This window comes from Peromyscus leucopus, chromosome 5, assembly GCF_004664715.2.
Source record: "Peromyscus leucopus breed LL Stock chromosome 5, UCI_PerLeu_2.1, whole genome shotgun sequence".
NCBI lineage: Eukaryota > Metazoa > Chordata > Mammalia > Rodentia > Cricetidae > Peromyscus > Peromyscus leucopus.
Window position 1 is genome coordinate 34,024,513 of NC_051067.1, and position 13,573 is coordinate 34,038,085.

The 13,573-nt window shown below is 40.4% G+C and overlaps 1 protein-coding gene across 1 annotated transcript in view; it reads left to right on the forward strand.

The window, feature by feature from the left end:
- The window catches only part of Cdkal1 (CDK5 regulatory subunit associated protein 1 like 1), a 571,051-nt gene that overhangs the window by 336,641 nt on the left and 220,837 nt on the right, over positions 1–13,573 (forward strand). Inside the window, 1 exon segment of the mRNA XM_037205851.1 lies at positions 1,793–1,959. Coding sequence (XP_037061746.1) covers positions 1,793–1,959 — 167 coding nt within the window.

The window sequence follows — 13,573 nt, forward strand, 5'->3', positions numbered from 1 at the left end:
GTATTCAAACCAGGGAAGCCTGTAAGATATTCCTAGCATTACTGAATTTTTGTTGATTTTTGGTTTTGTTTTTGAGACTAAGGCTTACTGTGTAGCCCTATCTGGCCTGGAATTCACTATCTAAATCAGCATGGCTTCCAACTAAGAGAGCTGCCTGCCTCTGCCTTCCGATTAAAGGTGTACACCACCACACCCAGCTGTTTTACTGATTGTAATACTAAAGCATCCCCAGTTTTTGCTTTTAACTGAACTTTTCAGTAGCGTTTACTCTTATTGCCAATCCGTGATTCTCTTTGTGAACAGTGGGCGGTTTGCATCTACTCTTGTGTCTTCCGACTCGTGTGTGTATCTCAGAAAGATAAAATTTATTTTTGCGGCTTTGATGATAATAAAACAAACACATAGCTCTTATCTCTAGGAAGAATAGTGTCCAGAGGCCTTAGGTCCACGCTGTGGACTGTATGACTGGTAATTAAGAGCTCTGGTGTGGGCTTTCTTCTGTACAGCTTGAGTGCATCCATGTTCACAAAAAAGGCACTTACTTTTGTTGCCTCTCTTGGAGATTACAATTTAAATTGTGCTTTGGAAACCTTCTGCCATGGAATGACAATTTTAAGACAGTTTCAGGAAACTTCCACTGTGTTTCCCTTTGGAGCCTGTATATGGAGGTCTTCATAAGCAGGGAATCAACTGAGTCTGAACTAAGTTCACACTCTTTTTTTTTTTTTTTTTGCCTTTTGAATCATTTGGCCTTTTAATATCACATTATTTGCTCACTGAATATGGGTTAAGGAAGGGTCTGTGTCTGTCAGGAAAACCTGGTAACTCTTGCTCAGTCTATTTCATTCATTTTTAATAGCACTAGTTGATCCCCAAGTATTCTCTCTTAGTTTTTGAAGGGCTGCTACTTGCAGGCTGTAACTTTTTGTTTTGGTTTTACTTTCTGAGGCAAGGACAAGCTTGCTTTGTAATCCAGACTAGCCTGGGACTTTGAAGCCTCCGTTGGTCTTGTACTTGGAGTCGTCTTCCTGTCTCAGCTTTCTGAGAGCTGACATCACAGGCACATGCTGCCTGCCGCCTATCCCAGCTCAAGCCCAAGCATTTCAAGATAAGATTCCTTACAGCAACAACAACAACAACAACAAAAAAGAATATGCTTTCCTAAGGTAGAATACCTAAGTGAATGTAGAAGGCTTTCCAAGGCAGCCAACTTACTTTTTGCACCAGCCCAGTTTGTTTTTAATGTGAAGATAAAGTGAACACTATTTTAATGGAATAAAGGTGACAGATTAAAATAGTTACTACAGGCTAAATGAGTTCATTATAATTAATTAATGATTTGTGAGTTAATCCTTAACTACACTTGACATTTTTCCTTGGGTTGGCGACAGCCTGACTGGTGAGTTAACTGTTCCCAATCCCTATTCTGTGGAGGGACTGTTGCCATTCCAGGGCTCACAGCGTTTAGTGAGTATTCTCTGAGGTGAGCCTGAAGCTCTCTAGCAATGATCAAAGTGCTTTCAAGAGGCATGCTTGAGCTGATTGGCTGTGAATGTTAATGACTTCATAGGACACACTGGTAACTTATGACTTTGTTGCAACTCTCAGATGTTCATAAGATGAACTTACTAACCCACTGGCGAGGAGGGATAAACTGCTTTCTCTCTGCAATTGAATGCCTAGACTGCCTGCACAGTGGTGTTGAAAATACTGTACTGAGAAGGGTGAGCAGCAGTATAATGAAGGAAATGGCTAGGCCACCGATTTGTTAATTATCCTCTTTAATTCACAGAGGGTGTTTGTGAGATATGGCTGACCAGCGAAGACACCGGGGCCTATGGCAGAGACATTGGCACAGATCTCCCCACACTCCTGTGGAAGTTGGTGGAAGTGATTCCTGAGGGAGCCATGCTGAGGCTTGGCATGACAAATCCACCGTATATTTTAGAGCATCTGGAGGTAAGGAAAGACCACATTGACATGCTGACACAAATGTCCCTAGCACAGACCATGTGGCATCCTCAGGATCACCACTCAAGCCTCAATTAGAACCATTGTCACATGTGTCTGCAATCTCACATTCCCATGAGAAAATGAGGCTTGCTACGCGCTTTTTTCATTCTGTCCCATTTATTGTTCCTTCCTTAATATTATATATGTAAATTACCCTGGCTGCCCTGGAACTCTCGGTATCACGTTGGTCTCTAACTAAGAGATCTGCCACTCTATGCTCCTGAGTACTGGCATTACAGGTTTGGGCCCCCACACTTGGCAATTTATTTTTACTTCAGTGTTTTTGTGTATGTCTGCATGTGTGTATGCCACTTGTGGGAGGGTACCCAAGGAGGGCAGAAGATGATGTTGCCTTCTTGGAGCTGGAGTTACAGGTGGTTGTGAGCCACTGCATGTGGTTGCTTGCATCCACATGCATCCTCTGCAATAGCATCACATGCTTTAGCTACTGTGCTGTCTCCGTCCTCCTTCTCCCCATCATTATTTAATGTTGCTTAAGTTATTTATTCCCTTGCACCTTGTCACGCTTCTTTTTTGTCTTTCTTGTGCTCCTTTAGTTAGTTTCTCAACACATAAATCTCACTTGCTTCCCCCAGTTTGAGACCTCGCCTAGTTGAGACCTGCTAAGACGTTGCATTAATTTTGAAAGCCACAGTCAGTTGGGCTGTGTTAACTATCTGTAAAGATGCTGTTTTAAGTTTGAGTATGACTTTTCATCTTTGTTTTTTTTTTTGTTGTTGTTGCTGTTTTGTTTTTGTTTTTTCTAGAGATGGATAGGGACCAAATAGAATTAAAGGAATGCTGGACTTGAAACTCTTCAGATTCATCTGTAAGCAAAGGAGGAGAAGTGGTCTAGAGACTTCCATATACCCGAGTTTGACCTTTAGGTTAGGTAGCCAGATGTCAGACTAGAAGAATATGGGCTTGTGTCCAAGGAACTGTGGTATCTGATGACAAATACCATATAAAGCCAAGCAAAGAACTTGGACAAAGGAGCGATTGTTCCAATGAAAATGAACATTCTAGGATTCATGATTATTACTAGAGAACTATTACTGTAAGTCCAGAGTCTGCAACCCAAGCCCAAGTGCTGCCAGTCATGTGTACAGGAAGGAAACAAGGCTTGCTTTTTACCAAGGGTGTTCTTTGCCCCATTTTTGTACAAGAAGTTATGTTTTAAAAAGCTAAAAGTAAGCATAGTTGCTAAATTTTACTGTCCAAATGCCAGTAGTTATTTAAATATTGAAAACATTACTGGGGGTGGGGGCTGGAGAGATGGCTCAGAGATTAAGAGCACTTGCTGCTCTTCCAGAGCTAGATTACACCACCCTTGTTGTGTGGCTCATAGCCTCCCATGACTCCAGTCCCATGCATCCCATGATGCCCTCTTCTGTCCTCTGTGCCCTCTACCACACACACAGCAGACACTTATTCAATAAATCTTTTAAAATTTATTTCAGTGATTTTATTTTAGGACTAGTTAAGAGTATTGTTGACTAGGAACCTTAATATCAGGAGCATAGTTTAGAAATCCTTCAAACAGTTGATGACAAACTGGTGATTGTAACTTATGATAGAGACATGTTTCAGTTTTGTTCTTCACATTTTCCCAGCTCAGTCTTTCTGTAGACATGTGATTTATAGATTGAGTTTCATGCTTCATACAGTGTCAGCTGATTATAACTTGCTATTTTAAAATGAGTCACAAGCATGTCAACTTCTACTTAACACTTTGACTTAACACTTGAGAAAGCAAGTGCTTTTAGTTAAAATGGAACTATGGCAGTATCGATGTGTTTGCAGTAAGTGTGAGGCATGCATGGCAGAGACCCGACAACGTGCTAGATGTGTCTTTGGTAGGAAGGGGATTGGGCTTCACTGATATGCAGTTGATGGTACCATGCCAGTTCCTTTAGATTGGAAAGAAATGTTGGTCTAGATTCTAAAGTGTTTTTGACAGAGTTCAGGTAGGGAATAAACACAAGGAAAAAATACAATTGCTTGAAGGTGTCAAACAAGTCCTTCTTGGAATGAGTCCAGCATTTGAATTGGTGGCAGGATTGTAGGCACAGGTGCTACCTTCATAGCACATCCCAGTGTGGTCCATATAAAGCGGTGATTGACTTGTTGGCCTCCCAAAGGTGATCTAGAAGACCTTATAGGAATCACAGATGTTGTTCAGTGTAACTGTGTTCTGTATCTGGGAAACACCAGATGGTTAGTTTATGAATTCTAGAAATGATTAAAAAGTCCTGGTTCATTTTTTTGTTTTGTTTTGTTTTCAGTTTTTGGGGGGATGGGGAGGTGGGCATTGCAAGGATACTGGATATGTGCTCTCAACTCAGCTCCATCCCAAGCTCAAAATGATAACAAGTTTTAGTTGTCATGATATTGTACTCTTTTATTCTTTGCTTTTAAAATGTTTTTAAAAATTAAAAAATATTGGCCTTTCCTAGTTCATGTCAATTGTCTTTAGAGTACTCAGTAAATGAGTATAAAAGATGGAATAAAGGAAGAACCTTCTTCATAAAAGAAACTATAGAGCCCACAGTATGATCATAAACTTTGAAGTCATGACACCGTGACCGGTAGAGAGAGCAAAGGATGATGGTATAAATGAGTTTTGTGGCTAAGAGCACCTCACAAGGAAAGTCATGGTTTCACATGTTTAGCTTCATGTTTTTCCAAATAGGTAGCTCACACCCCAGATATTAAACACATGCCCAGCAAAATGTCATGAGATTAGAGGCAGTGATGCAGTGAATGGCCAAGATAACACCAGAAATTGTGCGTAACTTTGTCTAAGACTGAATAACAACAATAATAATTCAGTAGAGTTTATTGAGTATGTGTTTTTTACACATAAAGAATAATTTCCCCCACAGCATCTTTTTGTATTCTCCCAGTAGCTAGCTGTACAGAAGTTTCTGCCTGCATGCTCTTGGACAAGCAGCCCTGTATGAAGGTCACATCACTGACCAGACCACACAACTTGATTACTACTGAGCTGGTTTTTAAACTTGTCTCACTCTGAAATGCTCTCTACTGCTACACTGCTCCTTATGAAATGTTCTCAGACTCTCACAGCACATCTTGGCCTCTCCTCCTGGTTAAATCTCAGTGACTTACTTCCATGTCTTCCCAATACAGCCATTGTCACCTTCTGGAGATGCTTTCCCTTTTGTCTCTGCATTTCAGCACCTGTGTCATACATACACTTACTGTCCACCGAATGCTGCGACAATTCTAACTTTAGCTTATTATCTGGTCCTCAGCTCCATGCCTTAGATACTCGAGGAATTGCCTAGCTGTCCTGAGTATCTGGCTATGGACAAGATTGGGATTGGCTGACAAGTGTTTCTCTCTTACAAGTTACTCTTCTGCAAAGATACTCTAAGGTATTATTGGGGAAACTTAAGAGATGTGTGGGTATTTTTTTGTTTTTTGCCTTATGAAAATACCCACAGTGATAGTATCTTTTGAAATTTTTAGGAGACAGCATTTTCCTTTGTAGTTTATGCTGGCTTGGAGCACAGTCTATAACTCAGGGTGGCCTGGAACATGCCATAGAGATAGTGCCTTCAGTTGTATGTTAGAGAAAATAAGCTCCTACCCTGACTCTTGAAGCTGTAGGTTACCAAAACCCTTAACATCTTTCTTTTCATTAACTTTCTTGTTATGTATAATCTTCACTAGAAAACCGGTAAGTATATAGGAAAGGAGAATTTAAAGTCAGATAATTTGTCTTGGCTTTAATTTTGTAGATTGGCTGGTATGAAACAGTTATTAGAGCTGTTGAATTGTAAGGAGAACAGCAAGGTTCAATGGACTTTTATTTATTTAAGTTATGCTATGTGCAGCATGGCTTGGTCCTGGGAACCTGACTGGGGATTGGGAGGATGACAAGGAGAGAGGAAAGGACAGAGACACAGATGCAAGCAAAGAAAAGCTAGTGTCAGATGGGCGGTGCCGATTCTGTTTGAGCTGCACCAACCACATCACAACCCAGCACCTCAACAGACTGATTATGTACCACATGGAGGGACGAGTTAGCTGGTCTCTGAAGGAGTCTTGATAGGCCAGCAGCCTCAGATTCTCACCATTTGGGAGGAGGAAGGAGCAGCTGCTGGGTTTTGTGTACACTGGTCAATTGTCAGTAAGCACTCAACTGTCAATATTTGCACTCAGACCAGAAGAAGGATTTGACATTTCCCTGAGCCTTCCCTCGGTGGGTAGGGGATAGAGAGAAGGCCTTGATGTTTCCGTGGGTCTTTGACCTGGCCGTGTCCATGTCAATAGTACACATTTTCTGAGGTGTTCATTAGCTCTTTCAGTTCATTAGACTCTTTCAGTCAAGACTTCTTCAGCTCCCCAAGAAGCTATGCTGATATTCCTGTACTATGATTAATTTAAAGTTGCCCTTTTTACACAGTTGCCCTTCCTTCCTTCCTTCCTTCCTTCCTTCCTTCCTTCCTTCCTTCCTTCCTTCCTTCCTTCCTTCCTTCCTTCCTTCCTTCCTTCCTTCTCTTTCTCTCTCTCTCTCTCTCTCTCTCTCTCTCTCTCTCTCTCTCTCTCTCTCTCTCTCTTTTGTTTTTCGAAACAAGGTTTCTTTGTGTAGCCTTGGCTGTCTTGGAACTCGCTCTGTAGACCAGGCTGGCCTCTGACTCACAGAGCTACACCTGCCTCTGCCTCCAGAGTACACACCAAAAAGTGTACACCACCACCACCCACGTTTTCTTAGGAGACCTGTATGTCTCAAAATCAAGGCAGAAGTTTAATGATGCATTTCAGCTTCCTTAGTGGGGGCGAGAGGGCTCACTTATATTGGGTTTCTTATTAAGAACTATTCCTACGTTCAAGTTATAAATGAAGTAAACTGTGCGTTTTAAATTTTGTATAGTTCTGCAAAACTTTGTGGGAAACTATAACCAATAATGTTCGCATTGATGTTAAACTACATTTTATTTCCATGTTTGTAGTAGGTAATGTTGTGAAAAAGTCACACTCAGTAAGACACATGGCACCACAAGGTTAATGTAAACAGGGATGCTTTAAATGCTTCCCATGCTTTTGTTTGGAAATAGTTTAGTTGCTACAATACTCTTGATAGTAGTATGCTTGTTTCTAGCTAAGTGACCTTATCTTTTAACCTAATTGTGCACTTACTAGAGTGCATGTATTTGACAGAAGACAATGGATATCAGTCAAGGACTTTGGGTGCATGGTAATTTATGAACATTAATAATGTGTTTGGCTTGGCAAACTGTTTAAAATGCCTCATAATATCAATATAATGGCAGACTGAGTACCTGTTGTGCTCATGCTTTATCAAAGAAGTTCAGAATCTCCAGACTGGGAATTTTACAGTATCTTTTCTCCCCAGGAATGATATTTTGCAAAACAATAGAAAAATAGGTAAATAGATTTTGTATTGCTAAATATTTTCTGGGTCTTGACAAATAAAAGTTTGTATTAGATGATTCTGAGAAAAAAAAATTCTTTTTTTGGTCTTTTGTGTTATTTTGTCTCCTCCCCCTCCCCCCCAGGGCTGAGGACCGAACCCAGGGCCTTGTGCTTGCTAGGCAAGCACTCTACCACTGAGCTAAATCCCCAACCCCAATTTCTGCCATCCATCAACATATATGTGTGGTTCCAGCTGACTGCTAGAGCAGTCCCTTGCTGGTGGTACTCATCAGTACTGTTTTCTTCTTAACTCCGGCATTTGCACATAAACATCAGGTCAACAAGGCAGTCTCGGAAGATGGGGGAGGGAATGATTTGTACCATCTGAAAATTGTGAGGGAGAGGTGGGAGAAAAAACTAACTCGGAAAGTTCACATCCATCTAAACATACACATGTACATGGTACATGTATACACACACACACACACACACACACACACACACACACGCGCGTGTGTGTGTGTGTGGTGTCAACTTGATAAAAGCCAGAGTCATTTGAGGAAAGGAAATTTTAATTGAGAAAATGTCTTCACCATTGGCCTTTGGGCAGATCTGTGGCAGGGGGTGGGAGAAGGGTTTTTTTTTTTTTTTTTTTTTTTTTTTTTGGATTAATGATTGACACTGTAGACTGTGTCACCTTTGGCCGGTGGTCCTGGAGTATATAAGAAAGCAGGCTGAGCATGCCATGGGTGAGAAGCTAGCAAGCAGTACTCCTGTGTGGTCTCTGCTCTAGTTCCTACAGTTTCCTGCCTTGAGTTCATGCCCTGACTTCCCTCAGTGACAGGCTGTAGGCTGTAAGATGAAATAAACCTTTTCTTCTCCAAGTTCCTTTTGATTGTGATGTTTATCATAGCAATAGAAAGCTAACTAGCACTGTGTGTGTGTGTGTGTGTGTGTGTGTGTGTGTGTACCAGAAAAGACTATTTGAGTGAGAAAAAAAGGATCACAAGTAAAGAAGAATCATGGGGGACAATAGTATGGCATCCTATAATGAAATACATGTATGGAAATGTCATAATGGGGTTCACACCCAACACCCATTTGGTAACTTACAACCATCTGTAACTCCAGTTCCAAGGGATCCATGCCCTCTTCTGTCTTTTTTAGACACTAGACATGAACACAGTAGTTATACATACATACAGGTAAAATATTCATATACATAAAATAACAATAAATAAATATTAATAAAATAAAATGCAATAATGGAACCTAGAACTTTTATACACTAAAATAATAATGCAAGTTTATTGCATTATTGCTTTTATTAGAAGCCTGATTCTCAGTGCTTCCAGGAAGGGTGAGAGAGAACACCAGCTGACTTGTAGATAGCTTGACTATTTCTGATAAAAGGTGAAATTAAAGTTCTGTTCCCATCAGCCAAATAGTAGGCTCCATCCAGCATTTAGCTGTTTCCATTCCTGCTTGGATCTGGGTTGAGCAGTTCGGCATTCCAGTCAAGCCTTCCGTTGAAGCACCTCTCGTCTTCACTGTACTTCTATCTCATTGCCTGTAGGATGCCTGCTTGTACCCTGGTTCAGCCTCTAATGCCAAGCCACCCCAAGATACCCAAGCAGTTTTCAATTCAATAAGAAGTTTGAAGTCATCTATTGCTTACTTCTATGCTTGTAGCCTCAAATCTGAACGATAGAGCCTCCAAATCGCACAAGACTGAAGGATGCTCACATGAGCAGACAGACTTGACTTCAGGACAGATTACTCTGTTGTCTAGGTTTCTTTATTCTTCATTTCCTCTCTGAATGCCCTTTTGTTTTATAAATGTTATTTTATACTTATCTTATGGATATATTATAAGGGGAAAGTGAACTATTTTGTGGATAAAACCCCTAAGTGTGGAAACAATTTTGGCTATCTCTATCTTCCTGAGGTGCACAATGGAAAAATGCCTTGCCTAACAATTGTTTTTATGCCCTTCATCCTTTATAGAGAAATCCCTGCCCTGAAGCCTTTCCTGCAACTCTCAGCTCCAATTTCTAAATTATGAAAATATTCCTAGAAGTCTAGACCCAGTATGGGCAAATCACTTTTGGTTACCCTGAGGTGTCTTCATCCGTGTTGTGGTGTAAACTTCTGGACTTCTCTTCCCAATGACATAGCTCTTGGTCTCTTGCCTGTGGCCTGACTGGCTGAATATGGCTCATGAAGTACAATGATGTATGATTGTTCATCCCAGAAGAGATGGTTGCTCTCCTGAGAGAAAAAAGAGAACACAGGAGTAAAAGTGGAAAGCGTAGCAGGCCTTTTACAGTGTTTATATGAAAACTGAGGCCATAGTCCAATGTCTTAAGCCCCATCCCTCTGTGCACATACTGTTTTAAAAACTATAAAACAGTCCTTTTAAATATAGACAGGCATTTCAGTAGTTTTCTTTTATTCTAGAATATTTTAGAAGCCTTGGAATTTTACATGGTTCTTTTACAGCATACAAATATTCCTATTTCATCTTTAGTATTTGGTTTACATTTATATAAGAGGGCCTAAGATACATATATGGGTTAATTTTTTATTTTCATTGTTAAAAGCTGCAAGTTTGCCAAATACATTATTTCTCCAGATTTTCTGAGAAAGCCTTCAACTCACCTGTTAAAATTATTAATTTAAAGAGCAGGATGAACCATGTATGGCTTCAATCTTCCTCATTCATTAAAGATGCTAGTTATCCTCAGGCCATTGAGTAAAGTGGTCATTGACTTCTAAGTTAACAGCTCAGAGAATCGCTTAACAAACAGAAGTCAACGTTCTTCAATAGCTGCTCTCTGGATTCCACAGTCCCTTCTGTAGTGATGACATCTTTCCTCTGCTAGCCTCCTAAAGGCTACCTTGGGCACTAGCTAATTCACCATTTAATAAGATGAAATTCTTGTATTTTATATCAGGTAGATAATAGAATTCTCAGGTGATTCATGGTGTAGAACAGAAAGGCTAGTAATGAACTTAATGGTTCATGGAATTGTTGAGGGACACTTTGCCTGTCTGTCAGAAAAGAGCTCTGTTTCCATAGTCTGCCGTGTTCGTTATCATCTAGGGAATTACTTGTTCATATTTCATATTTGGTATATATGTATATGGGCCACTACCTTTTCCCACCTCCCACTATCTTGCTTCTCCTGCTACAAAAATAATACATGTGAAAATGTTAAGCTTTTGCAATTCTGATCCAAAATTTTTAAATGTCACTTAACAATAACAACTGTCTCCGAAATGGGAAACACTGGACTTATTTTTACTTCTGAGAACACCTTTATTTGCATTGCCATAGCAGAAGCAGAAGTAAAATAGATGGTAATAGATACAAATGGTCTACATGGAATAAGTAGTGACTTTCAGCACTGAGGGATGTAGATTATGGGCCCAATAAAAATCAGTGTGTTTAGAGCCATGTGGCAAGTTTGCAAAGTGTTTGTCAATTTGAGCAATGTTTTCATTAGGTTTCTATTGCTGTGATTCAACATCTTGGGGAGGAAAGGGTTCATTCCAGTTGCATGCCACCCCTCCACCCCCTTTCTCTGTTCATCACTGAGGGAAGTCAGGGCAGGAACCATTGCTTACTGGCTTGCTCAGACTGTTTTCTTAATACTCCATACCACCTACCTGGGGTGGTACTACTCACAGTAGACTAGGCCTCTCTACATCAATTGTTAATTACTAAAATATACTAAGACTTGATTGCAGACAAATATGGTGGTGACATTTTCTCTATGGAGAGTATCTCTTCCCCAAGGACTCTATCTTGTATCAAACTGATATAAAATGGACCAGCACAAGAGAGAATCTGGTTCTTTTTACAGCATGTATTATTGTGGTTTTAAAATCATTATGAAAAGTTTGCTGCCTGTAAAGGGAAAATGTTTTGGATGAATGTGGCTATAACAAGGATTGTTAGCAGTTTAAGGCCAGTTGGATGCTGTGAATGTGTTGTAAAGGGATTCTGTCTCTAAATAAAGAAAAAAAGGGAAATCCTCATAGTTTACAAGTTAAAATATGTCAAAACAAGCTGTATACCCATGATTGTCTTATAGTGTCATGTTGAATCTCTCTGTGTTCTGGTCAGTTTAAATGTTAGATATTACACTGAGTTGATTTAGCTACTGTATTTCCGTCTTACTAATTTTATGTTTTTCAACTTCTCCTTGGTGCTTTTATGTTTAGCTGTTATAGCTAAATAAGTACTATAAACTAGATTGCTCATAACAGAAACTAGGTTGGGGTATAACTCCACTGGTAGAGACAGCCTTGGGTTAGATCCCTAGCACTGCATGCCCATAATCCCATCACTTGGGAGGTGGAGGCCAGAGGATCAGAAGTTCATGGTCATCCTCAGCTATATAGCAATTTGGATCCTTTGGAGCTGGAGTTATAGGCAGTTTCAAGCCACCTCATGTTGGCCTTGGGAAATCACTTGGGTCCTCTGGAGAACAGCCAGCCGGTGGTTACTGAGCTCTCTCCTGCCCCTACTTAGCAATTCGGAATATCAGGCCAGCCTGGGCCACATGAAACTTTGTCTCAAAAGCAAAACAAAATACAATAATCCAGAAATAAATTCTCTCATGATTCTGGAGACTAAAGATCTAACTGAAGGTGTTAACAGAGTTAGTTCCTGTGAAGACCTGGGGGAGAGTCAGCTCAGTCCTAACTTCTGCTAGCTACTGGAGATCTTGGATGGATCATGCTAGTCTGGTCTGAGACCGCAGATGGTGTGTCTCTCTGTCTCTGTAACCCAACACCCTCTTCTTAAGTACTAGTTTCTGGGCCATGGGCATTGAAGTCAGTGTGACTCCATTTTTATTTGATTACATCTACACCACCCTCTTAAAGAAAGCCACATTGACAGACACAAGGGCTTTGGACTTTCTTCCAGGTCCCAGTTCAGTGCACAGCATGCTCGAATGCCCGGTTCATGCCCCACATTGTCCAGTGTCCTGCTTTCTGCCCTTTGCTGTTTTTGCTGTACTATGTTTTAAGTCATAGTTTTAGGGATTGAAGTGTATTAATTTGTATCAGTCTAGTTTGGATTTAAGTCAGCTTGGCTATAATAGTGTATACAACACTGCTGCTAAGGCCTTTGCTTCCCTCATGCATCAGGTTACCACCTTTAGACTCCATTTCCTAAGTGCTTGTCCATTTCTACCATCTTCCCGATTGCATGGTGAGCTTTATTTTTTCATAGTTTTTATTTCTTCATGTAGACTGGAGGTTTCCTCCAGCTCCCTTTTCTTTCAACCTAAGGTCTCCATTTTGTGTTACTAGAAAGGCAGGTCTGTGTGCGGATTCTATCAGTTTCTGTTTGTACAGGAATGTCTACTTCATGTTTGAGGGACTGCTTGTCAGGGTAGAAAATTTTCGGTTGATGGCCTTTTTCTTTTATCCCAGTGATTTCTGGCCTCTATTTCTTTTGATTAAAAAATGAACTCCTTGAGCATGTTAAGCTGATTCTGTCAATGCCCTCAGTACTTTCTCTGAGTTTAACCTTCAGTGCTTTGCTTGTGATGCCTGGAGGTCCAGATCCTGTTTAGAGGACCAGTCTGCTGTTCCTCTTCTCATGCTCTTCTTCCAGGAAGATGGCGTTGACATTACTTGTCCACATGTTCTTTCTCCTCGCCTTTCCTGCTTTTCCCAAACACTCCCATTATGTCACTCCAGTGTGCTTGGTGCCAGTGACAGGCCTTCATGGAAATCCCACAGGTTCATCCTTCTTTTATTTTTCTTCCTTGTGTCCCTCAGGCCTCAAGCAACCTGTTGTTGAGGTTATCCACACTTCTGCCAGTTCACACCTCCTGAAAAGTTGAAGTGAGCTTTTATTTCAGTTTATAAACTTTCAACGCCATAATTTTAGTGTGTGTGTGTGTGTGTGTGTGTGTGTGTGTGTGTGTGTGTGTGATTTTTGTCTCATTCATGGTACTTTTTATTTAGTGAGACATTATTTTCCTGTTTTCATTTAGTTCTCTGGGAATGTTTTTCTTTAGTTCTTTGACTGACTGTATTTTAAATGCTGGTTGAAAGTCTTTGCTTATTGAGTTTAATTTCTGGTCTTTTTTAGTCTCTTTCTATTGAGTACCTTTGCCCTGTGCATAAATCA